The sequence below is a fragment of the Psittacula echo genome (assembly GCF_963264785.1).
Source record: "Psittacula echo genome assembly, contig: SCAFFOLD_150, whole genome shotgun sequence".
Classification (NCBI taxonomy): Eukaryota; Metazoa; Chordata; class Aves; order Psittaciformes; family Psittacidae; genus Psittacula; species Psittacula echo.
In genome coordinates, this window is record NW_027664205.1 from 1 (window position 1) to 27,868 (window position 27,868).

At 65.4% G+C, this 27,868-nt stretch overlaps 2 protein-coding genes across 7 annotated transcripts; one reads left to right on the plus strand and one right to left on the minus strand.

Annotated features, from left to right (window-relative positions):
• Positions 1 to 2,978: 2,978 nt before the first annotated feature.
• PPP1R1A (protein phosphatase 1 regulatory inhibitor subunit 1A) lies at positions 2,979 to 15,256 on the plus strand. Of its 3 annotated transcripts, none has more exons than XM_080639898.1 (7): positions 2,979 to 3,067; positions 7,897 to 7,957; positions 9,517 to 9,554; positions 9,623 to 9,686; positions 9,800 to 9,940; positions 10,021 to 10,115; positions 15,143 to 15,256. In XM_080639898.1, exons 1-6 carry the CDS (start codon positions 2,987 to 2,989, stop codon positions 10,113 to 10,115), a joined length of 480 nt encoding a protein of 159 aa, XP_080496024.1. In that variant the 5' UTR covers positions 2,979 to 2,986; the 3' UTR covers positions 15,143 to 15,256. The 3 variants fall into 3 exon arrangements, with proteins under 3 accessions (XP_080496024.1, XP_080496023.1, XP_080496022.1); XM_080639897.1 differs by lacking the exon at positions 15,143 to 15,256 and adding an exon at positions 11,267 to 11,358; XM_080639896.1 differs by lacking the exon at positions 15,143 to 15,256 and adding an exon at positions 11,267 to 11,358 and having other exon boundaries at positions 9,835 to 9,940.
• Positions 11,890 to 26,064, minus strand: PDE1B (phosphodiesterase 1B). 4 transcript variants are annotated; one of them, XM_080639902.1, is made up of 15 exons: positions 25,877 to 26,064; positions 25,446 to 25,578; positions 22,000 to 22,113; positions 20,429 to 20,614; positions 19,515 to 19,581; positions 19,068 to 19,184; positions 18,856 to 18,996; positions 18,493 to 18,593; positions 16,795 to 16,920; positions 16,598 to 16,699; positions 16,381 to 16,501; positions 16,194 to 16,275; positions 15,957 to 16,083; positions 15,100 to 15,236; positions 11,890 to 14,004 (listed from the first exon to the last, which is right to left on the minus strand). In XM_080639902.1, the coding sequence occupies exons 2-15, from the start codon at positions 25,571 to 25,573 to the stop codon at positions 13,913 to 13,915; spliced, it is 1,641 nt and encodes a 546-aa protein (XP_080496028.1). In that variant the 5' UTR covers positions 25,574 to 25,578; positions 25,877 to 26,064; the 3' UTR covers positions 11,890 to 13,912. The 4 variants fall into 4 exon arrangements, with proteins under 4 accessions (XP_080496028.1, XP_080496027.1, XP_080496026.1 ...); XM_080639901.1 differs by lacking the exons at positions 25,446 to 25,578; positions 25,877 to 26,064 and having other exon boundaries at positions 11,890 to 13,814; positions 13,897 to 14,004; positions 22,000 to 22,392; XM_080639900.1 differs by lacking the exons at positions 25,446 to 25,578; positions 25,877 to 26,064 and having other exon boundaries at positions 22,000 to 22,392.
• Positions 26,065 to 27,868: the final 1,804 nt, after the last annotated feature.

The window sequence follows — 27,868 nt, forward strand, 5'->3', positions numbered from 1 at the left end:
CTATTTTTAGCCCGGGAGTGCTCGTGGATGAAGCCTGGACTTAACTGTTCCTTTGGCACGTCCAGGCCTGCGGGGGGGGCCGGGATCGCCCGGCACATCCCATGGGAAGGATGCACCCGGTCCCGCTCGGCATCGCCCCGCATCCGGCTCCATTCCAGGGCCTCGCTCTGCTCCTGGGTCACATCCAGCACCCCCAGGGCACCGCGTTTAATGGCCAAGGGCTGCCAGCAGGGCTTGGGATGGAGCAGGGGGTCCACGTGCAGCATCCCGATGGGAAAGACTCAGGATCAAGCAGGATTAAACCCCTGGATTAGGGATCCCCCAGGATCCGGGGGGGTGGGGGGGGGGGTCTCCAGTGACGTGCTGCATCTCTTCAGTGATGCTTTACACATCCATAATGAACATCGACTGCATCCCATGGGATCAGGGACACGGATCCGACCATGAGGGGGTTTGGGGGGTGCAGCAGCACCTTTACCTGCACCCCAGCACCCTGCCTGCGTGTGCTGGGTGCTGATGGGTGCTGATGGGTGCTGGGGGGGGACCCCACTTCCCGCTCCATGCCTGGGGGGGGGGGCAGCCTGGACCAGCCCCCATCGCTTCCCACATTCCTGCCTGACCTACTTAAGGGCTCCTTCCTCCTGGATCCCGGCATGAATAAGTGATGGGACACGCACTTATGGCTCCTGCAGCAGTGGGGGGGGCCCCCCCGGTCCCAGGCTCTGCCCCCCCCCCCCCCCCAACCCAAATACTATGGGCTATGGGATGCATCGTGCCTATGGGGTGCAGCCCCATGCAGGACACCCCCTTTGTGTGTGTGTGTGATGTCCCCCCCATCCTCTCTTTTTAGGGTGCCCCCATGGCCCCCCCATCCCTGTGTCCATCCCCAAGCATGGGGCTGGCCCATGTCCCCTCCCGGACCAAATCAGTGGCACCCCACTGGGGGACCCCCCCCCCAGCCTCATTAGGACAGACAAGGGGGTGCGGGGGGGACACCCCAAAAGCCACCAGCCCTGTCCCTGCCAGGGTGACCGGGGTACATGGGGGGGTACATGGGGGGGGTACATGGGGGGTACATGCAGGGGTACATGGGGGGGTACATGGGGGGTACATGGGGGTACATGGAGGGGTACATGGGGGGTACATGGGGGGTACATGGAGGGGTACATGGGGGGTACATGGGGGGTACATGGGGGGGTACATGGGGGGTACATGGGGGGTACATGGGGGGGTACATGGGGGGTACATGGGGGGTACATGGAGGGGTACATGGGGGGTACATGGAGGGGTACATGGAGGGGTACATGGGGGGGTACATGGGGGGGGTACATGGAGGGGTACATGGGGGGGTACATGGGGGGATACATGGGGGGTACATGGGGGTACGTGTAGGGGTACATGGGGGGGTACATGGAGGGGGTACATGGGGGGGTACATGGGGGGTGCATGGAGGGGTACATGGGGGGGTACATGGGGGGGTACATGGGGGGGGTACATGGGGGGTACATGGGGGAGTACATGGAGGGGGTACATGGAGGGGTACATGGGGGGTACATGGAGGGGGTACATGGGGGGGTACATGAGGGGTACATGGGGGTTGTACACATATGTGTGGGTCACTCCTGCTGCCTGTCTGCCCATCCCAAGGCCTGCACCTGTGTCCATCCCTGTGTCCATGTGTCTGTCCCTGTGTCCTGGGATCTGTCCATGTGTCCTTGTGTCCATCCCTGTGTCCATGTGTCCTTCCTTGTGTCCCTGTGTCTGTCCCTGTGTCCCGGAGCCCATCCTTGTGTCCCTGTGTGTCTCCTTTTGTCCCCGGATCTGTGTCTATGTGCCTGTCCCTGGCTCCATCCCTGTGTCCATCCCCGTGTCCCTGTGTCCATCCCTGTGTCCATCCCCGTGTCCCTGTGTCCATCCCCGTGTCCCAGTGTCCATCCCCGTGTCCATCCCCGTGTCCCTGTGTCCATCCCTGTGTCCATCCCCGTGTCCCAGTGTCCATCCCTGTGTCCATCCCCGTGTCCCTGTGTCCATCCCTGTGTCCATCCCCGTGTCCCTGTGTCCATCCCTGTGTCCATCCCCGTGTCCCTGTGTCCATCCCCGTGTCCATCCCCGTGTCCCTGTGTCCATCCCCGTGTCCCAGTGTCCATCCCTGTGTCCATCCCCGTGTCCCTGTGTCCATCCCTGTGTCCGTCCCCGTGTCCCAGTGTCCATCCCTGTGTCCATCCCCGTGTCCCTGTGTCCATCCCCGTGTCCATCCCCGTGTCCCTGTGTCCATCCCTGTGTCCATCCCCGTGTCCCTGTGTCCATCCCTGTGTCCATCCCCGTGTCCCTGTGTCCATCCCTGTGTCCATCCCCGTGTCCCTGTGTCCATCCCCGTGTCCATCCCCGTGTCCCTGTGTCCATCCCTGTGTCCGTCCCCGTGTCCCTGTGTCCATCCCTGTGTCCATCCCCGTGTCCCTGTGTCCATCCCTGTGTCCGTCCCCGTGTCCCTGTGTCCATCCCTGTGTCCATCCCCGTGTCCCTGTGTCCATCCCTGTGTCCATCCCCGTGTCCCAGTGTCCATCCCCGTGTCCCTGTGTCCATCCCCGTGTCCCTGTGTCCATCCCTGTGTCCGTCCCCGTGTCCCTGTGTCCATCCCTGTGTCCATCCCCGTGTCCCTGTGTCCATCCCCGTGTCCCTGTGTCCATCCCTGTGTCCATCCCCGTGTCCCTGTGTCCATCCCCGTGTCCCTGTGTCCATCCCTGTGTCCATCCCCGTGTCCCTGTGTCCATCCCTGTGTCCGTCCCCGTGTCCGCCCCGTGCCCCGCTCCCACCCCACCGCCCGGTCCCGGTGCCCATCCCCTGTGTCCCCGCCTCTGTCCCCGCCCCGGTCCCACCGCCCGTCCGTGCACCGGGACCAGGGGCCGGGGCGGGGCCGGGGCCGGGGCGGGGCCGGGGCCGGGACCCACCGGAGCCACCGGAGCCACCGGAGCCGCCGCCGCCCGCGATGGAGCCCAACAGCCCCCGTAAGATCCAGTTCACGGTTCCGCTGCTGGAGCCGCACCTGGACCCGGAGGCGGCCGAGCAGGTTCGGAGGGACCGGGGGGGATGCGGGAGGGATGCGGGCACGGGAAGGGCGCGGCGGAGGCACCGGCACCGGCACCGGCGGCAGCAGCGGCGATCACCGCGGTATCGGGGCGGCGCTGGCCCCGCTGGGCGCGGGGGGACGCGGGGGGCACCAGGGCCATGTGCGGGCTCCTGACGAAGCCCAGGGCCCGGTGCTGGGTTTCGGGCCCCCCCCCTCCCTCCGGGTCCTTCCATTGGAGGGGACCCAAAGGAGCCGCGGGATGGGGTGGCCGGGGGGGGGGGGACACACCACACACAGAGACCGCTCTCTCTGCCCCCCCAAACCCGGGGGGCTGCAGGGGACAAGGGGGGGTCTTGGCCGGTCCCCACCATCACCGGGGTGTGAAGCTCAGCGGGGTCTCAGGGATGCTGGGGGGGGGTAATGGGGGGGTCCCCCTGTGGCAGCAGCGTGGGGTGAGCGTGGAGCCCCCCCAAGATGCAGGCACGCACCTGGGGGTGCTCATTTCCACCACCCCCCCCCCAGAAGTGACGGCAGGAGCCGGGGGGTGCCGGAGGAGCAGGGACCCCCACACGCAGCCGGGCTATGGGGGGGCTCGGCCGGACCCTGCCTCAGTTTCCCCTCCCCGAGGGGGTTCAGCCCCATCCTGGTGCCTGGTGGGGGTGCTGCTGCCCCCCCCCTCCCCCCCCCCCGCTTTCAGGGCTCTTTTGGGGGTCCCTGCAGGGATGTGGGCTCCCCACAATGGGGGGCCCGGTCCTGTGTCCCCCCCCCCCCCGTGTCCTGTGGGGCTGTCCCCAGGCTCGTCCCCATGGAGCTCCTCAAGCCCCCCCCCGTGTCCTCCCAGCTCCTGGAGCCCATCTCTGCTGTGAGCACCCCCCGGGCGCCGGTGCCACCCATGGGTGCCAGGCCCGGCCTAGGGCTTTGCCCCGTGTCCCTGCCCCGCTCGCAGCTCCTGGTGGGGTTCGGTCCATGCCCATCCCTGATCCCGTCCCGCTCCCTCAGCCCATTCCCGCTCCCGGCTCCGGAGGGAGCAGCGGGGCCGGGGCCGGGCTCCTCCTGCCCTTAATCGATGGTGGAGATGGAGCTAAAAATAGCGGCGGAAGGAGGGAGCGGAGCTTCGGACAGCGGGGATGGAGGCAGGGAGGGAGGGAGAGAGGATGGGGAGAGGGATGGAGGCAGGGAGGGATGGAGGCAGGGAGGGATGGAGGCAGGGAGGGATGGAGCCAGGGAGGGATGGAGGCAGGGAGGGATGGAGGCAGGGAGGGATTGAGCCAGGGAGGGATGGAGGCAGGGAGGGATGGAGGCAGGGAGGGATGGAGCCAGGGAGGGATGGAGACAGGGAGGGATGGAGGCAGGGAGGGATGGAGGCAGAGAGGGATGGAGGCAGGGAGGGATGGAGGCAGGGAGGGATGGAGCCAGGGAGGGATGGAGGCAGGGAGGGATGGAGCCAGGGAGGGATGGAGGCAGGGAGGGATGGAGGCAGGGAGGGATGGAGGCAGGGAGGGATGGAGCCAGGGAGGGATGGAGACAGGGAGGGATGGAGGCAGGGAGGGATGGAGACAGGGAGGGATGGAGGCAGGGAGGGATGGGGACAGGGAGGGATGGAGGCAGGGAGGGATGGAGGCAGGGAGGGATGGAGGCAGGGAGGGATGGAGGCAGGGAGGGATGGAGCCAGGGAGGGATGGAGCCAGGGAGGGATGGAGCCAGGGAGGGATGGAGGCAGGGAGGGATGGAGGCAGAGAGGGATGGAGACAGGGAGGGATGGAGGCAGGGAGGGATGGAGGCAGGGAGGGATGGAGCCAGGGAGGGATGGAGCCAGGGAGGGATGGAGGCAGGGAGGAATGGAGGCAGGGAGGAATGGAGGCAGGGAGGGATGGAGGCATGGAGGGATGGAGGCAGGGAGGGATGGAGGCAGGGAGGGATGGAGCCAGGGAGGGATGGAGCCAGGGAGGGATGGAGGCAGGGAGGGATGGAGGCAGGGAGGGATGGAGACAGGGAGGGATGGAGGCAGGGAGGGATGGAGGCAGGGAGGGATGGAGACAGGGAGGGATGGAGCCAGGGAGGGATGGAGCCAGGGAGGGATGGAGGCAGGGAGGGATGGAGCCAGGGAGGGATGGAGACAGGGAGGGATGGAGGCAGGGAGGGATGGAGACAGGGAGGGATGGAGGCAGGGAGGGATGGAGGCAGGGAGGGATGGAGGCAGAGAGGGATGGAGGCAGAGAGGGAAATAGGGAGGGATGGAGGCAAGGAGGGATGCAGGGAGAGAGGGAGGGAGAGATAGAGACCGAGATGGAGCAATGGAGGAAAGGATGTTGAGAGGGAAGGAGAGAGGAATGGGGTCAGGGATGGATGGAGCCAGGGAGGGATGGAAGGATGGAGGGAGAGAGGGAGGGAGGCAGGGATGGAGGGAGAGAGGGACACAGGGAGGGAGGCAGGGAGGAATGGAATCTTGGAGAGATGGAGGCAGGAAGGGATGGAAGGAGGGAGGGAGGGAGAGAGGGGTGGACGCAGGGAGATTTTTGGAGGGATGGAGGCATAGAGTGAGGGAAGGATGCAGGGAGGGAGGGAAGACAGGGGAGAGGGAGGCAGGAAAGAGTGGAGGGAGAGATGGAGGCAGGGATGGAGGCAGGGATGGAGGGAGGGATGGAGGCAGGGATGGAGGGAGGGATGGAGGCAGGGATGGAGGCAGGGATGGAGGGAGGGATGGAGGGAGGGATGGAGGCAGGGATGGAGGCAGGGATGGAGGGAGGGATGGGGGCAGGGATGGAGGCAGGGATGGAGGGAGGGATGGAGGCAGGGATGGAGGGAGGGATGGGGGCAGGGATGGATGCAGGGATGGAGGGAGGGATGGAGGCAGGGATGGAGGCAGGGTTGGAGGGAGGGATGGAGGCAGGGATGGAGGGAGGGATGGGGGCAGGGATGGAGGCAGGGATGGAGGGAGGGATGGAGGGAGGGATGGGGGCAGGCAGGCAGGGATAGAGGCAGGGATGGGGGCAGGGATGGGGGCAGGCAGGCAGGGATGGAGGGAGGGATGGAGGGAGGGATGGGGGCAGGCAGGCAGGGATGGAGGCAGGGATGGAGGCAGGGATGGAGGCAGGGATGGAGGGAGGGATGGGGGCAGGGATGGGGGCAGGCAGGCAGGGATAGAGGCAGGGATGGAGGCAGGGATGGAGGGAGGGATGGGGGCAGGCAGGCAGGGATGGAGGGAGGGATGGGGGCAGGGATGGGGGCAGGCAGGCAGGGATGCAGTGGGGAAGCACGAGCTCATCCCCCTCAGGCCTTTGGGGCACCCGGACCCCTCTGTGGGGGGGGCACAGCGGGGGGTGCTCGGCCTTGCCCGGTGACCTTGAGCGGGTGACACCGGTGTCCCCGGCCCCATAGCCCTGCCCCACACCCAGCCCCACACCGCGCTGGTGGCTCTGCCTTCCGTGGGGGGGGAAGGGGGGGGGTCCCAGCCCCATCGCTGTGTGCGGTTGGAGCCCGCAGCCTGCGCAGGGTGCTCATGGGTGGGCAGAGGGTGATTCCCGGCGATTCCCGGTATTCCCGATATTCCCGGCTCCCTCTAATCTCCGTGTAAATCCACATCGCGGGTTTCCATGGCAACGGGGCCGAGGAGGTGCGCGGGGGGGGGGGGGGGGTGAGATGGGGAAAGGCGGGAGGATGGGGAGGGGGCTTCCACCCTCCCGGCCTCATTAGCACCTCATTAGCATCTCATTAGCATCTCGTTAGGCATCCCGCCTCATTAGGGAGTGCTGGGGAGCTCAGTCACTGGGTCAGTGGGGAAAGGGGCCGAGGAGCGGCGCTGGCACCGGTGGCACCAGCACGGGGCCACCAAACCCCATTGAAGGCACCGGGGAGGGGGGATGCTCCGGGTGACCTTGGGCAAGGACATTGTGGGAGCAGAGGGACATTGATGGCCCCAAGCACCGGTGTCCCCATATTGAGGTCCCCACATTGATGTCCCCAAGCATCGGTGTCCCCAGGCACCAGTGTCTCCCAGCTCCAATGTCCCCAAGCATCGGTGTCCCCAAGAATCGGTGTCCCCAGGCATCGGTGTCCCCAAGCATCGATGTCCCCAAGCATCGGTGTCCCCAAGCATCGGTGTCCCCAAGCATCGATGTCCCCAGGCATCGATGTCCCCAAGCATCGGTGTCCCCAAGCATCGGTGTCCCCAAGCATCGGTGTCCCCAAGCATCGGTGTTCCCATATTGATGACCCCAGGCACCAATGTCCCCACATTGATGTCCCCCAGCTCCAATGTCCCCACATTGATGTCCCCCAGCCCCGATGTCCCCACATTGATGTCCCCACATTGATGTCCCCCAGCTCCAATGTCCCCACATTGATGTCCCCCAGCCCCGATGTCCCCACATTGATGTCCCCACATTGATGTCCCCCAGCTCCGATGTCCCCACATTGATGTCCCCCAGCTCCAATGTCCCCACATTGATGTCCCCCAGCCCCGATGTCCCCACATTGATGTCCCCACATTGATGTCCCCCAGCTCCGATGTCCCCACATTGATGTCCCCCAGCTCCGATGTCCCCACATTGACGTCCCCCAGCTCCGATGTCCCCAAGCCCTTCCCAGGATAGACCTGGCTCCCGCTGCCATTGCCTGGGGACAGGGAATGATGATTTAAGGGACACAAGTGTCCGGCCATGGAGCCATTGGCCTCTGGGCCCTGGCTGGGGGCCATGGGGCCACCACCGCCCTGGGGACAAGGACACAGAGGGGGCCTTGGGGATGGGGGGGGGTTTGGGGGTGCGGTGGGGTTTTGGGGTCCCCCCATTCTCTCCCTTGTGTCGTTCCCCCCCCCCCCCCCATTCCAGATCCGAAGGCGCCGACCGACTCCGGCCAACCTGGTGCTGAGCAGTGACCAATCATCCCCAGGTGGGTCCCCACAGCGCACACAGGGACCCCGGGGGGGCGATCGGGGCCCCCCATTTGATGCTCCAGGACCCCCCCATTTGATGCTTAGGGACCCCCTATGAGAAGCTCAAGGAGCCCCCCATATGATCACCGGGCCCCCCCGGATACGATGCTCACAATCCTCCATATGATGCTCAGGACCCCCTAAATGACACTCAGGATCCCCCCTTATGACACTGAGGACCCCCTAAATGATGCTCAGGACCCCCCCATATGACACTGAGGCCCCCCTGAATGACACTCAGGACCCCCCCATATGACACTGAGGACCCCCTGAATGACACTCAGGACCCCCCCATATGACACTGAGGACCCCCTAAATGATGCTCAGGACCCCCCCATATGACACTGAGGCCCCCCTGAATGACACTCAGGACCCCCCCTTATGACACTGAGGACCCCCTGAATGACACTCAGGACCCCCCCTTATGACACTGAGGACCCCCTGAATGACACTCAGGACCCCCCCATATGACACTGAGGACCCCCTAAATGATGCTCAGGACCCCCCCATATGACACTGAGGCCCCCCTGAATGACACTCAGGACCCCCCCTTATGACACTGAGGACCCCCTCTATGCTGATCGCACTGGGTCTCATCCTGCCCCCGATACCCCCCCACCCTGGCACCGTCCCCGCGTCCCTGTGCCCGGTGCTGGGCTCACCCCATCCATCTCCCCGGGCAGCAGCTGCCCGCGGGTGGGACGGTGCCAGGGACACCGGAGCCACGGGCACGGGGCCACCAGCCCTGGGGCCATCAGCGGTGACATTTCAGTGCCCCCAGCCCGGAACGCGGCCTTTGGGGACAGGGACTGCAGCCCCCCCCCCCCCCCCAAGTGGCTGTTTCCATCTTGGGGACCCCCCCAGCGCCTTGGGGACTGTCCCCAAGTGCCACCTGCAGTGAATGAACCAGCTCCATGGGGCTGAGCATCACTTGCAGGGGTCAGGATGCAACCCCGTAGTGGTGAGGGCAAGAGGGGCGCGATGCTGGTTGCCATGGCGACATAGGGCGTGCTGGGGATGCTGGGGATCCCGCGGTGATGGACAGCCCTGCGTTCACATTGGGGGTGCAGGATGGACCCCAGCACCCATCACTTGGTCCTTCTGTGTCCTGCCATTGAGGGTGCAGGATGGACCCCAGCACCCATCACTTGGTCCTTCTGTGTCCTGCCATTGAGGGTGCAGGATGGACCCCAGCACCCATCACTTGGTCTTTCTGTGTCCCGCCATTGGGGATGCAGGATGGACCCCAGCACCCATCACTTGGTCTTTCTGTGTCCCACCACTGGGGATGCAGCATGGATCCCAGCACCCATCACTTGGTCCTTCTGTGTCCCGCCATTGGGGATGCAGGATGGACCCCAGCACCCATCACTTGGTCCTTCTGTGTCCCGCCATTGGGGATGCAGGATGGACCCCAGCACCCATCACTTGGTCTTTCTGTGTCCCGCCATTGGGGATGCAGCATGGATCCCAGCACCCATCCTGACCCCTTGGTCCTTGTGTGTCCCCCCCATAGAGATCGATGAGGACCGGCTGCCCAACCCGCTGCTCAAGGTAGGTGCTGCCTCTAGGGGGGGGCACCCCTACGGGCCCCCCCCATTCACTCCGCCCCCCTCCCTCAGTCAGGCCTGGCCATGTCCCCCCGGCAGAGGAAGAAGCTCTCCCGCAGCACCCCCACCATGAAAGGTAACTTGGGGGGGGGGGGGACACGGAAGCACTTGGGGGGTGCCCATGGGGGGCACGGCATTGGGGGGGGGGGGGCATGGGGACGGTCAGCAGTGCCCCCCCCTGCCCGGCAGAGCTGCAGATGATGGTGGAGCATCACCTCTGCAAGCAGGAGCCAGGCGAGGAAGAGGAGGAGGAGGAGGAGGAAGGAGCCCCCCATTGCCGCGGGGGGGACGGCAGCGCCAGCCCCAAGCCCCAAGGGGGGCCCGGCCCCGGTGAGAGCAGGGGGCAATGGGAGGGGGGGTTAAAAGGAGGGAGGGGGGGGGGTTCGGGGCTCACCCCACAGCACCCACAGGGACCCCCGGGGATGGGCGGCAGAGCCAGGGCAAGGAGAGCACCCACAGAGCACCAAAGGAAGGCACCGGGAAAGGGGCTGCAGGAGGCCAGTAGGTGAGTGCGGGGCAATGGGGTAATGGGGGGCAATGGGGGTAATGAGGGCAATGTGGCAATGGGGGTAATGGGGGGTAATGGGGCAATGGGGTAATGGGGGTAATGTGGCAATGGGGGTAATGGGGGTAATGGGGCAATGGGGGTAATGGGGCAATAGGGGCAATGGGGGTTAATGGGGCAATGGGGTAATGGAGGTAATGGGGGCAATGGGGTAATGGAGGTAATGGGGGTAATGGGGTAATGTGGCAATGGGGGCAATGGGGGTTAATGGGGCAATGGGGTAATGGAGGTAATGGGGGCAATGGGGTAATGGAGGTAATGGGGGTAATGGGGTAATGTGGCAATGGGGGCAATGGGGGTTAATGGGGCAATGGGGTAATGGAGGTAATGGGGGCAATGGGGTAATGGAGGTAATGGGGGTAATGGGGTAATGTGGCAATGGGGGCAATGGGGGTAATGGGGCAATGGGGGGCAATGGGGTAATGTGGCAATGGGGCAATGGAGGTAATGGGGGCAATGGGGTAATGGAGGTAATGGGGGCAATGGGGGTAATGGGGCAATGGGGGGCAATGGGGTAATGTGGCAATGGGGGCAATGGGGTAATGGGGCAATGGGGGTAATGGGGTAATGTGGCAATGGGGGTAATGGGGCAATGGGGGGCAATGGGGTAATGTGGCAATGGGGGCAATGGGGTAATGGGGCAATGGGGGTAATGGGGTAATGTGGCAATGGGGGTAATGGGGCAATGGGGGGCAATGGGAGTAATGGGGGCAATGGGGCAACGGGGGGCAGTGGGGGCAATGCGGTGCAGTGGGGGTTAATGGAAGTAATGGGGCACTGGGGGTAATGAGGTAAATGGGGGCAATGGTGCAATGGGGGTTAATGGCTGCAATGGCTGCATTAGGGGGCACTGGGGGTTAATGGGGGCACTGGGGAGCTGTACTGGGACATTGGGGCACTGAACTGGGGCCCTGGGGGGGCACAGGGGGGCACTGGGCCCCCCCGCAGGTCCTTGGGTGCCACCCAGAGGACAGTGATGGAAGCGCAGGGGGCATTGCTGGGGCTGGAGTGTGGCTGGCGGGGGGGGGCGGCCCGGGGGGGGTCCCTCCCGTTGCGAGTCCCTTTCCCCAGCGCTGCCCCCTTGCCCCCAGGCCCCCCCCCGGAGCTGCCACCTCCCCTTTTCTATGAGAGCCTTTTCTAGACGCCAGCGGCCGCTGTGGGGCTCCCCCAGGGCAGGTCCCCCCGGGGGGGGCTGCGGGGACAAGGGGCAGCCGGGCTGCCCCCCCCCCCCATCCCCTGCCTCCCCCCCCATCCTTCCCTATGGGTGACACCGAGCAGCACCCCCCCACTGCCCCCCCAATGTCGCCCCACGCGTGCGATGCTCACATCCGTGCACCATGGGGGGGGGGCACACGCGTGTGCACACATGGACACGGGAAGGGGATAAGGGGGGGGGGCACTCCTGCACCCTTTGCACGTGGGTCGCGTGTGCGCACACACGGAACACGCGTGTTCACGCGTGACGAGCGGGTCGTCCCCCCCCCCCTTCAGCCGGTATTAAAGGGATCCCTTCTCCCCATGGCCTCATCTTTGCCTTTGCGCTTGGGGGGCTCGGAGACCACTTTTTTTGGGGGGGGGAACAGCCATGGGACCCCCTTGTCCCCATTCCTGGTGCTCCCATTCCCGGTGTTCCCATTCCCGGTGTTCCCAAGGAGGAGGAAGCGATGGGGTCCAGGCTGGTGGTGGTGGTTTATTCATTGCTCGATAGCGGTGCTGCTGCGGCGCGGTCTCACATGCGTGTGCTGGGGGGGGGCAAAGGACAAACACGGACGGGCCCCCCCCGCGGGTGATGGGCACCGATGGGAAGGGAGGTGGAGATGGGAGCTGGGGGATGCTCGAGCACGCTGGATCCGGGATGCTGGAGGATGCTCGAAGCACACCGGGATGCCAAAGGATGCTCAAGGGATGCGCAAGGATGCCGGGGCGGGAGGATGCTCGAGCACACCAGAGCCGGGTACCAGAGGATGGTCCAGGCACTCCGGAGCCGGGATGCTGGGAGCTGTTGGATGCACACTGGGACCAGGATGGCAGAGGATGCTGGAGGGACACTGGGAGCTGGGGGGATGCCAGAGCTGGAAGATGCTCAAGCACGCTGGAGCTGGGATGCTGGAGGATGCTCAAAGCACACCAGGACCAGGATGCTGGACGCTGGAGGGACACTGGGAGCCGGGATGCCAGAGCAGGAGGATGCCGGAGCTGGAAGATGCTCGAGCACACCAGAGCCGGGATTGCTGGAGGATGCTGGAGGGACACTGGGATGCTGGAGAATGCTCATGGAATGCCAGGAGCTGGGATGCTCAAAGCATACCACAGCTGGATGCAGGAGGATGCTCCAGGCCCATGGGATGCAGGAGGATGGTCCAGGCCCATGGGATGCAGGAGGATGCTCCAGGCACAACGAGATGCAGGAGGATGCTCCAGGCCCATGGGATGCAGGAGGATGCTCCAGGCACAACGAGATGCAGGAGGATGGTCCAGGCCCATGGGATGCAGGAGGATGGTCCAGGCCCATGGGATGCAGGAGGATGCTCCAGGCACAACGAGATGCAGGAGGATGCTCCAGGCCCATGGGATGCAGGAGGATGCTCCAGGCCCATGGGATGCAGGAGGATGCTCCAGGCCCATGGGATGCAGGAGGATGCTCCAGGCACAACGAGATGCAGGAGGATGCTCCAGGCCCATGGGATGCAGGAGGATGCTCCAGGCCCATGGGATGCAGAAGGATGCTCCAGGCCCATGGGATGCAGGAGGATGCTCCAGGCCCATGGGATGCAGGAGGATGCTCCAGGCCCATGAGATGCAGGAGGATGCTCCAGGCCCATGAGATGCAGGAGGATGCTCCAGGCCCATGGGATGCAGGAGGATGCTCCAGGCCCATGGGATGCAGAAGGATGCTCCAGGCCCATGGGATGCAGGAGGATGCTCCAGGCTCATGGGATGCAGGGATGCTGGAGGCAGAGCAGGGTGGGAAGAAGCAGGGAAGGGGGATACCAAGGGCAATGCTGGAGCCAGTGATACTGGAAGCACCCTGGAAGCGGGGAACACCGGGGGGGGAGGACGACACCGGAGCCAGGAGCTGGTGCTGCCACCTCCGCCCCATTCCCAGCTCCCGCTCCAGCCCCATCACCACCTCCCTCTCCTGTATCCCATAGGGCAGGACCCCAGGGCACCCCGTGAGGTGCCCATGGGGCCCAGGGCCCTGGGGACCAGGCCCCCAAGGGACGCGTCCCCAGCACCGGCTGAGCCAGGGACGCCTTGGGGGGCAATGGGGACGCCCATTACCGGGGGTCCCCAGCAGGGCCGCGGTGCCATCGGTGCCCCCGTCCCCCCGGTGCCAGCACCGTGGTCCCCAGCGCCGGGGCGAGGAGAAGCTCTGTTAAAAAGCCATCGTTGTGGCCCGAACCCCTTGGGTTCGCTGTGGCAGTGACAGGGTCGGTGTCACCGGCACCGGGGACCGGCTCAGCACAGGCGTTTAGGGGCGGGGGGGGGGGGGGGGGATGCTCCGGGGGTCCCCATCCCGGGAATGCTCCCGGCACCGATCCTTGTGCGTCCCCGGGCGGCTCCTTCCCTATGGATGGGGCTGGGCTCGATGGTGTCAAAGACTTTGGGTGAGACGGTGGCACTTGGCTGGATGAGGACCTGGCACGGCGATGGGCACGGGGTCACAGCGATGCTGCCACCCCCCTGCTCCCGCTCTTCCCGCTCTTCCCGCTGTTCCCACCTCGCTCGTCCCGGTGTTATTCCACGTCCCCGTTGTGCCGGTGCTGGCCAGGCCCCGGCTGCTCCTCGCTGGGTGACAGCTCATCAATGGAGGACTGGTCCGTGATGCCTGAGGAGGGACGTGGGGCTGGGGGGGGCTCCTGACCCCCGGCTCAGCCCCATAGCATGGGCTCTCCCACCATGGGCTGTGCTGGCCATGGTGGCCATGGTGGTTGTGATGGCCACTGTGACCATGGTGGCCATGGTGGCCATCGTGGTCATGGTGGCCTGGTGACCACATGCTGGCCATGGTGGCTATGGTGACCATAGTGGCTGTGGTGACCATAGTGCCTATGGTTGACTGTGGTGTCCATGGTGGCTATGGTGGCCTGATGACCATGCAGTGTCCATGGTGGCTATGGTGACTATGATGACCATTGTGACCATTGTGGTCATAGTGGCCATGGTGACCATGGTGTCCATTGTGGCCATGGTGGCCATGATGGCCATTGTGGCCATGGTGTCTTTTGTGGCCATAGTGGCCATGGTGGCCTGGTGACCACATGGTGGCCATGGTGGCTATGGTGACCATTGTGGCCACGGTGGCTACGGTGGCCATAGTGGCTGTGGTGACCATAGTGCCTATGGTTGACCGTGGTGTCCATGGTGGCTATGGTGGCCTGATGACCATGCAGTGTCCATGGTGGCTATGGTGACTATGATGACCATTGTGGCCATGGTGGCCATTGTGCCCACAGTGGCCATGGTGGCCTGGTGACCACATGGTGGCCATGGTGGCTATGGTGACTATGATGGCCATTGTGACCATTGTGGTCATAGTGGCCATGGTGACCATGGTGTCCATTGTGGCCATGGTGGCCATGATGGCCATTGTGGCCATGGTGTCTTTTGTGGCCATAGTGGCCATGGTGGCCTGGTGACCACATGGTGGCCATGGTGGCCATGGTGCCTATGGTGCCCATGGTGTCCACTGGGCTCATGGTGTTTATGGTGACCACTGTGACCACTGTGACCACGGTGTCCATTGTGGCCATAGTGGCTATGGTGGCCTGGTGACCCCATGGTGTCCATGGTGGCTATGACGCCCGTGGTGACCAGTGTGCCCATGGTTTCCATGGTGGCTATGATGCCCATGGTGACCAGTGTGCCCATGGTTTCCATGGTGGCTATGATGCCCATGGTGGCCATGGTGGCCGTCACCTACCGCTCGCTGCCCGCTCCTTCCACTTCTGCTTGTTCTCCTGCAGGTACTTGAGCCACGTGGAGCGGAACGTGGCCAGGTTGGCCTTGATGTCCCCCACGTCCACGTGTTCATCCAGGGCCGGCTGCCGCCACTGCGAGCTGAGGGACAGGGACCGCTGGCACCGGGAGCGGAGCCTCCGCTGCTCCCAAAGGAGTGGGAGCTCCCCAAGACCAGGCTGGGCCCCACCGACATCCCATGGGGAAGGGGAAACTGAGGCAAAGGACACCTTGAGGGTCCCCAGGGGGCCAGCACATCTGTCTCCTGCCCCATCAATGGCATTGGGTACCAGCACATCTGTCTCCTGCCCCATCAATGGCATTGGGTACCAGCACATCTGTCTCCTGCCCCATCAATGGCATTGGGTACCAGCACATCTGTCTCCTGCCCCATCAATGGCATTGGGTACCAGCACATCTGTCTCCTGCCCCATCAATGGCATTGGGTACCAGCACATCTGTCTCCTGCCCCGTCAATGGCATTGGGTACCAGCACATCTGTCTCCTGCCCCGTCAATGGCATTGGGTACCAGCACATCTGTCTCCTGCCCCGTCAATGGCATTGGGTACCAGCACATCTGTCTCCTGCCCCATCAATGGCATTGGGTACCAGCACATCTGTCTCCTGCCCCATCAATGGCATTGGGTACCAGCACATCTGTCTCCTGCCCCATCAATGGCATTGGGTACCAGCACATCTGTCTCCTGCCCCATCAATGGCATTGGGTACCAGCACATCTGTCTCCTGCCCCATCAATGGCATTGGGTACCAGCACATCTGTCTCCTGCCCACAGCAGTGACATCGGATGCCCCCAACCGACCTGCCCTGCTGGTTGCCCACGGGGTTGCCGTTGCCCTTGGTGCCATCCTCGGCCGCCGGCAGCACCATCCTCTCGGCCACGTCGGTCAGCACGGAGAAGGTCGGCTCCACGATGAAGTCGATGAACCCTGCCATGGGGCAGGGACACGGTGACCACGGGGCCCCCCCGATGGGGCCAGGACCGGGACCAGGCCCTTCTCCCCCCCCCCCCTCCATCCCCATCCCCAGCCCCACTCACCAATCTGGGACTGGGCCACCAGCGTGGACGTGCGGTCGCAGAGCGGCGAGAAGGGGAGCCCCAGCTCGGCCTCTTTGTCCCCCTGGCAACGCAAAGGAGCCGCATCCCCAAGGGTTGCCCCCATCCATCCCTCCTTCCCCATGGCCGGGGTCCCCTTCTCCCAGCACCCAGCCCGCGCTGGCCCTACCTGCCTGAAGAACTCCTCCATGAGGGCCTTGGTCCAGCGGCTGTGCACCGACCACTGCTTGGTGGGGTGGCTGATGTCGGCCGCGTGCAGCAGCAGCGACAGCACCTTGGACTTGTCGATCCTGGACCCCAAAACTGAGCTTAGGGGGTGTCGTCGTCCCCCCCCCCCCCCCTTGAAACCCACCTCAGGCAGGGCAACGGAGGGCACCCGGACTCACCTCTCCAGCTGCTGCAGCGCCGTCTTCATGCTCTTGACCTGCTGGAAGTGGCAGGACATGTCGGTGGCCAGCACCATCTCGATCACCAGCGCCCGCAGCTCCCTGCGGCCCAGGGGGGGAAACGCCATCAGGGCCCCCTGCATCCCCCAGGGGAGGGGAGGCTCCGGAGGTGGGGACGGCGCCGGGGACCCCCTTACGCGAACTCGTCCTTGGTGAGGTTCACGAAGATGTTCATCTCCTCGTCCTGCATCAGCCGGAACGCGGCGCTGATGTGGTGGTTCTCCAGCACCGAGCGGTCGTTGTACAGGATGGCGCAGTCCGACCTGGGGGGGGGGGGGGCACAGCGCGGGATGGGGAGAGGGGTGTCCCCGCGGGGGGCAGCGCATCTGCATCCTGCCCCATCAATGGCATTGGGTACCCCCAAGGTGCCAGCGCATCTGCATCCTGCCCCATCAATGGCATTGGGTACCCCCAAGGTGACAGCGCATCTGCATCCTGCCCCATCAATGGCATTGGGTACCCCCAAGGTGACAGCACATCTGCATCCTGCCCCATCAATGGCATTGGGTACCCCCAAGGTGCCAGCGCATCTGGATCCTGCCCCATCAATGGCATTGGGTACCCCCAAGGTGACAGCACATCTGCATCCTGCCCCATCAATGGCATTGGGTACCCCCAAGGTGACAGCACATCTGCATCCTGCCCCATCAATGGCATTGGGTACCCCCAAGGTGACAGCGCATCTGCATCCTGCCCCATCAATGGCATTGGGTACCCCCAAGGTGCCAGCACATCTGGATCCTGCCCCATCAATGGCATTGGGTACCCCCAAGGTGACAGCACATCTGCATCCTGCCCCATCAATGGCATTGGGTACCCCCAAGGTGACAGCGCATCTGCATCCTGCCCCATCAATGGCATTGGGTACCCCCAAGGTGACAGCACATCTGGATCCTGCCCCATCAATGGCATTGGGTACCCCCAAGGTGACAGCGCATCTGGATCCTGCCCCATCAATGGCATTGGGTACCCCCAAGGTGACAGCGCATCTGCATCCTGCCCCATCAATGGCATTGGGTACCCCCAAGGTGCCAGCACATCTGCATCCTGCCCCATCAATGGCATTGGGTACCCCCAAGGTGACAGCGCATCTGCATCCTGCCCCATCAATGGCATTGGGTACCCCCAAGGTGACAGCACATCTGCATCCTGCCCCATCAATGGCATTGGGTACCCCCAAGGTGCCAGCGCATCTGCATCCTGCCCCATCAATGGCATTGGGTACCCCCAAGGTGACAGCGCATCTGCATCCTGCCCCATCAATGGCATTGGGTACCCCCAAGGTGACAGCACATCTGGATCCTGCCCCATCAATGGCATTGGGTACCCTCAAGGTGCCAGCGCATCTGCATCCTGCCCCATCAATGGCATTGGGTACCCCCAAGGTGACAGCGCATCTGCATCCTGCCCCATCAATGGCAGTGGGTACCCCCAAGGTGACAGCGCATCTGCATCCTGCCCCATCAATGGCATTGGGTACCCTCAAGGTGACAGCGCATCTGGATCCTGCCCCATCAATGGCATTGGGTACCCCCAAGGTGACAGCACATCTGCATCCTGCCCCATCAATGGCATTGGGTACCCCCAAGGTGACAGCGCATCTGGATCCTGCCCCATCAATGGCATTGGGTACCCCCAAGGTGCCAGCACATCTGGATCCTGCCCATGTCAGTGACATTGGCTGTCCCCAAGGTGCTGCTTTCCATGCCCATAGCAGGTCCCCAGCCCTGCTCGTGCCATGCCACCCATGGCACCCATGGCACCCATTCCACGCTATGCCATGGCACCCACGGCACCCATTCCATCCCATTCCCTGCCACCGGTGCCCCCCTCACTTGGTCTGGATGTGGAAGCTGTTGGTGGTGCCCGTGTGCTCATAGTCATGGATGGCGGCAGCGAAGATGATGGCCAGGACCTCGAGCTCCGTCAGGTAGTGCTGGGGGGGGGCACACACACACACACACACACGTGTGTCACACGTCACACACATGCGGACACGTGTCAACCCATGCAGGACACGTGCGCGCGTGCCTGGGTCACCCCAATGGCACCCTGCTCCCCCCCCATCATCCTGGCGCCGTTGCCATGGTGGCGCCGTCTCCATGGCAACAAGCATCGCTTGGACCAGCACGGCCGGGACCTCCATGAGACCCCACGGGACCCCCGTTGGACCCCATGGGACCCCCATGGGACCATACCAACATGCCCGTGCGGACCAGGAAGCAGTGGACGGTCTGGGTGACATCGGCAGCATGGACCTGGTTGTGGTAGGGATTCCGGTACTTCCCGTAGCCCGTTTCCAGCGCATCCAGCAGCGTGTTCAGGAAGACGGCCGGGATCTGGGGCACGGATACATGGGTGCCAAGCCGCCAGCACCCATGGGTGGGCATGGGCACGGGCATGGGCGCACCTTGAAGCGGCTGTTGAGGTTGTGTCGGGTGAGGAGCTCGAAGACGATGGTCCTCAGCGAGTGCTCCTCCGTCATCTGGTTCAGCGTGAAAACGTCGAAGCACCACACGTCGAGGCTCTGGGGGGGACACGGGGGCATCACCGGGGGGGAGGGCATCCCATGGGATGCTCAGCAAGGCACAGGGAAGCTCAGGAACGCTGAGCCATGGAACGGATGCACCAGGGATGCACAGGGATGCACAAGGATGCCAAGGCCAGGGATGCTCAGGGATGCGCCAGGGATGGCCACTGAAGCGCAGGGATGCTGAGCCATGCCCAGGGGTACCCAACCATTCCCAGGGATGCCCAGTGATGCCCAGCAGCACCGGGTACCATCTCCCCTGGACCAATCCTGGCCATCCCCAGGGGATGGGGGTGCCCCCCCCCCCCTCCCGTCACCCCCTGGTACCTTCAGGCAGTTGAGGACGGAGCTGGAGTAAGTGGGCCCCACGGCCGTGTACAACCGGCGAAGCATCCTGCAAGGGATGGGGTGATGTGGGTGCTGGGGCAAAGATGGGTGCTGGGGCAAAGGGGGGTGCTGGGGCAAAGATGGGTGCTGGGGCAAAGGGGGGTGCTGGGGGCAAAGGGGGGTGCTGGGGCAAAGATGGGTGCTGGGGCAAAGATGGGTGCTGGGGCAAAGGGGGGTGCTGGGGCAAAGATGGGTGCTGGGGCAAAGGGGGGTGCTGGGGGCAAAGGGGGGTGCTGGGGCAAAGGGGGGTGCTGGGGCAAAGGGGGGTGCTGGGGGCAAAGGGGGGTGCTGGGGCAAAGATGGGTGCTGGGGGCAAAGGGGGGTGCTGGGGCAAAGATGGGTGCTGGGGCAAAGATGGGTGCTGGGGCAAAGATGGGTGCTGGGGGCAAAGGGGGGTGCTGGGGCAAAGATGAGTGCTGGGGGCAAAGGCCGGTGTTGGGGGACCCACTTAGGTGCTGGAGGTAGGAGACAGACCTGGACGCCCTTGGGTGCTCAGGACCCTCTTGGGTGATGGGGACAGTTCCTGGGTGCTCAGGGACCCTCCTTTGGTACTTGGGGGGTTCAGGACCCTCCTTGGTGCTTTGGGATCCTTGCACTTGGGGACCCAACCTTGCGCTTGGGACCAGCCCCTGGGTGCTCAGCACCCTCTGTGATGCTTGGGGACCCTCTTTGGTGCTGGGGGACCCACAGTGGAGGTTCAGGACCCTCTTTGGTCCTTAGGGATCCCTGCATTCACGGACCCAACCTTGCCCTTGGGACCGTGCCCTGGGCGCTCAGCACCCTCCGTGCTGCTCAGGCCCCCCCCCCCCATGGCACAGCCCCATGGTGCCCCCATCCTGATCCCTCATCCCCACCTCTCCACGAAGATGCCGGCCTGCACCGCGTGCACGATGCTGCGGAACTTGGGCTTCTCCTCGGCCCGGCGGCCCTTGGCCCGCGCCTGCTGCGTGAAGGTGGCCGCCAGCCAGTCCCGCACCTCCGAGGGCACGGCCGCGTCCGAGCCCATCTCCCGCAGCTCATCCTCCGTGTCCAGCATCTGCCTGCAGGGGGGGCACCGCCGCAGAACGGGAGGGGTCAAGGATGGTCAATGGAGGGAGGGGTCGCGCACCCCACACCCCGCATCCTGCATCCCGCACCCTGCACCCTGCATCCCGCACCCTGCATCCCGCATCCCGCACCCTGCACCCTGCATCCCGCACCCTGCATCCCGCACCCTGCATCCCGCATCCTGCATCCCGCATCCCGCACCCTGCACCCCGCATCCCGCACCCTGCACCCTGCATCCCGCACCCTGCATCCCGCACCCTGCATCCCGCATCCTGCATCCCGCATCCTGCATCCCGCACCCTGCACCCCGCATCCCGCACCCTGCACCCTGCATCCCGCACCCTGCATCCCGCATCCTGCATCCCGCATCCCGCACCCTGCATCCTGCATCCCGCATCCTGCACCCTGCATCCTGCATCCCGCATCCTGCACCCTGCATCCCGCATCCCGCATCCCACATCCCGCACCCTGCATCCCGCACCCTGCATCCCGCATCCTGCATCCCGCATCCTGCACCCTGCATCCTGCATCCTGCATCCCGCACCCCGCACCCTGCATCCCGCACCCTGCATCCCGCACCCTGCATCCCGCACCCTGCATCCTGCATCCTGCATCCCGCACCCTGCATCCTGCATCCCGCATCCCGCACCCTGCATCCCGCATCCCGCATCCTGCATCCCGCATCCCGCACCCTGCATCCCGCACCCTGCATCCCGCACCCTGCATCCCACACCCTGCATCCTGCATCCCGCATCCTGCACCCTGCATCCTGCATCCTGCATTCTGCATCCTGCATCCCGCACCCTGCATCCCGCATCCCGCACCCTGCATCCCGCACCCTGCATCTTGCATCCCGCATCCCGCATCCTGCACCCTGCATCCTGCATCCTGCATTCTGCATCCTGCATCCCGCACCCTGCATCCCGCACCCTGCATCCCGCACCCCGCACCCTGCATCCCGCACCCTGCATCCCGCACCCTGCATCCCGCACCCCGCACCCTGCATCCCGCACCCTGCGTCCCGCACCCTGCATCCCGCACCCTGCGTCCCGCACCCTGCGTCCCGCACCCTGCGTCCCGCACCCTGCATCCTGCATCCTGCACCCTGCATCCCGCACCCCGCACCCCGCACCCTGCATCCCGCACCCCGCATCCCGCACCCCGCACCCTGCACCCTGCATCCCGCACCCCGCACCCTGCACCCTGCATCCCGCACCCTGCATCCTGCATCCCGCATCCCGCACCCTGCATCCCGCACCCCGCACCCTGCACCCTGCATCCCGCACCCTGCATCCCGCACCCTGCATCCCGCACCCCGCATCCCGCACCCCGCACCCCGCATCCCGCACCCCGCACCGCGCAGCCGGTGCAGCCTCACCGGGTCTCGTCGATGTAAACGGCCTCGAGCAGGGAGGCCGCGTACTCCAGGTTCCGCTTGAGCTCCTCCACGTTCACCTCGCCCGAGTCCAGCTGCTTCACCAGGAAGCGCAGCCTGCGGGCAGCGGGGGGCGCTGTGGAGCGGGGCGCGCCGCGGGCCCCGGCCGCTAGGGGCGCTATGGGTCCTATGGGTGCTATGGGTGCCATGGGTGCTATGGGTGCCATAGGGACCTGGGCTATGGGTGCTATGGGCGCTATGGGTGCCATGGGTGCCATGGGTGCTATGGATGCCATAGGGACCTGTGCTATGGGTGCTATGGGAACCTTGTGCCAGGGGACCCTGCTCCAGCGGGAAGCGGGGCTGGATCTGGGAGCTCTTTGCTGCCTCTTCCAGCCCAACCCAGGCTGGGATCCCATGGATGTGCCCACATGTGCACCCAACAGGTCCCTATCAGCACCCAACAGGTCCCCATCAGCACCCAACAGGTCCCCATCAGCACCCAACGGGTCCCCATCAGCACCCAACAGGTCCCAATCAACACCCAACAGGTCCCTATCAGCACCCAACAGGTCCCAATCAACACCCAACAGGTCCCTATCAGCACCCAACAGGTCCCTATCACCACCCAACAGGTCCCCTTTGGCACCCAACAGGTCCCCATCAGCACCCAACAGGTCCCTATCACCACCCAACAGGTCCCCATCAGCACCCAACAGGTCCCCATCAGCACCCAACGGGTCCCCATCAGCACCCAACGGGTCCCCATCAACACCCAACAGGTCCCAATCAACACCCAACAGGTCCCTATCAGCACCCAACAGGTCCCTATCACCACCCAACAGGTCCCCATCACCACCCAACAGGTCCTGATCAACACCCAACAGGTCCCTATCAGCACCCAACAGGTCCCTATCAGCACCCAACAGGTCCCCATCAGCACCCAACAGGTCCCCTTCGGCACCCAACAGGTCCCCATTAACACCCAACAGGTCCCCATCAGCACCCAACAGGTCCCTATCAGCACCCAACAGGTCCCCATCAGCACCCAACGGGTCCCCATCAGCACCCAACAGGTCCCCATCAGCACCCAACAGGTCCCTATCAGCACCCAACAGGTCCCCATCAGCACCCAACAGGTCCCTATCAGCACCCAACAGGTCCCCATCAGCACCCAACGGGTCCCCATCAGCACCCAACAGGTCCCTATCAGCACCCAACAGGTCCCCTTCGGCACCCAACAGGTCCCCATCAGCACCCAACAGGTCCCCATCAGCACCCAACAGGTCCCCATCAGCACCCAACAGGTCCCCATCAGCACCCAGCAGGTCCCCTTCGGCACCCAATGGGTCCCTATCAGCACCCCCTGGTCCCCATCCAGTGGATGGGGGGGGCACTCATCACGTTCAAAGCCAGCAGGGAGCACCCACAGGCTGCAGAGGGATGTGACCTTGGCGACGGTGACTGTCACCTTCCTGCACCCCATCCCATCCCCATGGATCCCATCCCCATGGATCCCATCCCCATGGACCTCATCCCCATGGATCCCATCCCCATGGATCCCATCCCCATGGAACCCCATCCCCATGGATCCCATCCCCATGGATCCCATCCCCATGGAACCCCATCCCCATGGACCTCATCCCCATGGATCCCATCCCCATGGAACCCCATCCCCATGGAACCCCATCCCCATGGACCTCATCCCCATGGATCCCATCCCCATGGATCCCATCCCCATGGAACCCCATCCCCATGGATCCCATCCCCATGGATCCCATCCCCATGGACTGCATCCCCATGGATCCCATCCCCATGGATCCCATCCCCATGGACCTCATCCCCATGGATCCCATCCCTATGGACCCCATCCCCATGGACCTCATCCCCATGGACCCCATCCCCATGGACCTCATCCCCATGGATCCCATCCCCATGGACCTCATCCCCATGGACCCCATCCCTATGGACCCCATCCCTATGGACCCCCACAGGATGGGGTCCCCTGTGTCACCGTGGGTGCCGGGACCCCCCAGTGGCCCCCATTGCCCCATCTCACAGCCGGGGGGGTCACCCACACCGCGCCCCCCCCCGGTGCCACCGGGGTCCCCAGGGGCACCCCGTGCTATGGGGGGGGCTTTGGGGTGCAGCCGGCGCTGGGGGCTGACCCACGGCCCCATGCGCACCCATGGGTGCTGCTGCCCCCCAACACCCCCATCCATGGGATGCCCCGGGGTACCCCCCCCAAATAACCCCATAGGGGACCTGGGGTACCCCCCATAGGGGTGATGGGTGCAGCCCGCAGAGCCCTATAGGGGACAAGGGGTACAACCCCTATAGTCCCATGGTGGTCTTGGGGTGCCCCCCAAAGGGGTCCTGGGGTACAACCCTTATAGCCCTATAGAGGACCTGGGGTACAGCCCCTATAGCCCCATAGGGGACCATGGATACCCGCTATGGGGTTCCTGGGGTACAGCCCCTATAGCCCCATAGGGGACCATGGGTACCCGCTATGGGGTTCCTGGGGTACAGCCCCTATAGCCCTATAGGGGAGCTGGGGTACAGGGGGCACTGAGGGAGCAGGATGGGGAGCACCCAAAGGGGGTGTCGGGGGGGGTGATGCTCGGGGGGTTGGGGGGGGCTGGTTTGGGGGTCCCTGTTGGGGGGTCCCTGTTTTGGGGTCCCTATGGGGGTCCCTATGGGGGTCCCTATGGGGGTCCCTGTTGGGGTCCCTATGGGGGTCTCTATGGGGGGTCCCTATGGGGGGTCCCTGTTGGGGTCCCTATGGGGGTCCCTATGGGGGGTCCCTATGGGGGGTCCCTGTTGGGGTCCCTATGGGGGTCCCTATGGGGGGTCCCTGTTGGGGGGTCCCTGTTGGGGGGTCCCTATGGGGGGCCCCTGTTGGGGTCCCTATGGGGGTCCCTATGGGGGGTCCCTGTTGGGGGGTCCCTGTTGGGGTCCCTATGGGGGTCCCTATGGGGGGTCCCTGTTGGGGGGTCCCTGTTGGGGTCCCTATGGGGGTCCCTATGGGGGGTCCCTATGGGGGGTCCCTGTTGGGGTCCCTATGGGGGTCTCTATGGGGGGTCCCTATGGGGGGTCCCTGTTGGGGTCCCTATGGGGGTCCCTATGGGGGGTCCCTATGGGGGGTCCCTGTTGGGGTCCCTATGGGGGTCCCTATGGGGGGTCCCTGTTGGGGGGTCCCTGTTGGGGGGTCCCTATGGGGGGCCCCTGTTGGGGTCCCTATGGGGGTCCCTATGGGGGGTCCCTGTTGGGGGGTCCCTGTTGGGGTCCCTATGGGGGTCCCTATGGGGGGTCCCTGTTGGGGGGTCCCTGTTGGGGTCCCTATGGGGGTCCCTATGGGGGTCCCTATGGGGGTCCCTATGGGGGGTCCCTGTTGGGGTCCCTATGGGGGGTCCCTGCTTCCCCTCCCGCCGCCCGCCCTCACTCACAGCGCCCGCAGCTTCACCCAGATCCTTTTGCTCGGCACCGATTTCTCCTCCAGGGGGGAGCCGCTCCCGGCCGGCTCCGGGGCCCCGCGCTCGGGCTCCAGCTCCGGGAGGCTCCGCGGCGGCTCCATGGCCCCTGCGGCGGGGACGGAGCCGTCCTGAGCCCCGCGGCCGAGCCTCCGGTACCGCCCCGGCAGCGGCCTCCCCCCCCCCCCCCCCCCGCCAGCCCCGGCTCCCGGTACCCGGCGGCTGCGCAGGCGGCACCGGCCCGGCGCGGAGCTAAGATGGCACCGGGGGTGGGAGCACCGGGATGGGGGCTACCGGTAGGGATGAAGCGGGAGCGGGGGCACCGGGAGCGAGGAGCGGGAATGGGGGGAAGCGGGGATGGGGAGCACCGGAGAGCGGGAGGGACCGGGGATGCTGCGCGCTCCTACCCGGGGATGCTCGGCCGGAAAGCGCCGGTGCCGCCGTGCTCCGGGTGCCGCCGCTGTTACCGGTAGCGCCGTGCTCCGGGTGCCGCCGCTGTTACCGGTAGCGCCGTGCTCCGGGTGCCGCCGCTGTTACCGGTAGCGCCGTGCTCCGGGTGCCGCCGCTGTTACCGGTAGCGCCGTGCTCCGGGTGCCGCCGCTGTTACCGGTAGCGCCGTGCTCCGGGTACCGCCGCTGTTACCGGTAGCGCCGTGCTCCGGGTACCGCCGCTGTTACCGGTAGCGCCGTGCTCCGGGTGCCGCCGCTGTTACCGGTAGCGCCGTGCTCCGGGTGCCGCCGCTGTTACCGGTAGCGCCGTGCTCCGGGTGCCGCCGCTGTTACCGGTAGCGCCGTGCTCCGGGTACCGCTGTTACCGGTAACGCCGGTGCCGCCGTGCCCCGCGCTCCCCCCCGGTTCTGCCGCCGCCGCCCGGGGCTCGCCGCAACTTTCCCCGAGCCGGCACCGGGGAGGGCGGGGGGGGGGGGGGGGCGGGGGACGGGAACCGGGACCCGCCCCCCCCCCCCCCCCCCCCCAGCCCCGCTCCAGCCCCGGCACGGGGGGGCCGCAGCCCCGGACCCCGTAAAGGAGGAGGGAGAGGAGGGGCCCGCAGGGCCCCCGTGGGGCGGCACCACAGGACCCCTATGGGGGGACCCCAAGACCCCTATGGGGCTATAGGGGCTGTACCCCAGGACCCCTATGGGGGGACCCCAAAACCCCTATGGGGCTATAGGGGCTGTACCCCAGGACCCCTATGGGGGGACCCCAAAACCCCTATGGGGCTATAGGGGCTGTACCCCAGGACCCCTATGGGGGGACCCCAAGACCCCTATGGGGCTATAGGGGCTGTACCCCAGGACCCCTATGGGGGAACCCCACGACTCCTATGGGGCTATAGGGGCTGTACCCCAGGACCCCTATGGGGGGAGCCAGGGACCCCCCCATGGGGCTGCACCACAGGACCCCCATAAGGGGTACCCCGCAACCTGTATGGGGCTATAGAGGCTGCACCCCAGGACCCCTATGGGGCTACAGGGGTTGTAGCCCGGAACCCAATGCGGGGGTCCCCCAGGACCCCTATATCGGGGCTACAGGGGTTTTACCCCAGAGCCCCTATGGAGTCACCCCAAGACCCCCATGGGCTACAGGGGCTGTACCCCAGGGCACCTATGGAGCTACAGGGGTTGTACCCCTGAACCCTTATGGAGGGTACCCCAAGACCCGTAAGGGGGGGTTACCCCAAGACCCCCCCTATGGCGTTATGGGGGTGCAAGACCCCCCCCATCCATACCCCACCAGCACCCCAATGCCTTTATGGGGGGCTCAGCCCCCCCCACCCCATCCATGCCCCACCAGGACCCTATGGGGGGGTCCCTGGGCACACGGGGGGGGGGGGGGGGGGGGGGGTCCGTGGCCCGGGGGTGTCCCAGCAGCCCCCGCGCCGCTCAGGTGCACGCGCCGCGCTCAGCCCCCGGCATTAGCGCTAATTAATATTAATGAGCCTTTATATAACCTATGCAACACCCACCCCCCCCACCCCCCCCCCCCCGGCATGGGGCAAAGCGGGGACCCCCCCCCCCCCCCCGGGGGTGGGGGGCACCTGAACCCATGGTCCCCAATGGGCTCCCCTTGCGCCAGGCCATGGCACCCATGGGTGCTGCCTCCAGCTGGGATGGGCTTGGTTTGGGGCACCCATGGGACCCCCACTTGGGTGTTGGGGTCACAGGGGGGGGGGGCCGGGAGCTCCCAATGGGGACACGTTGGGGTCCCCAGGCTTTACTTAGGGGGGGTCTCAGAGCCAGGTTGGGGGTGCAGGGACCCGAAGAGGGGGTGCGTTGGTTTGGGGTGCTGGGGGCACCCATGGGACCCCCGCTTGGACACGGGGTTGGGTACGAGGCCTGGTGCACATTGGGGACCTTTTGGGGTCCCCAGATGTCATTTGGAGGGGGGTCAGAGCCAGGT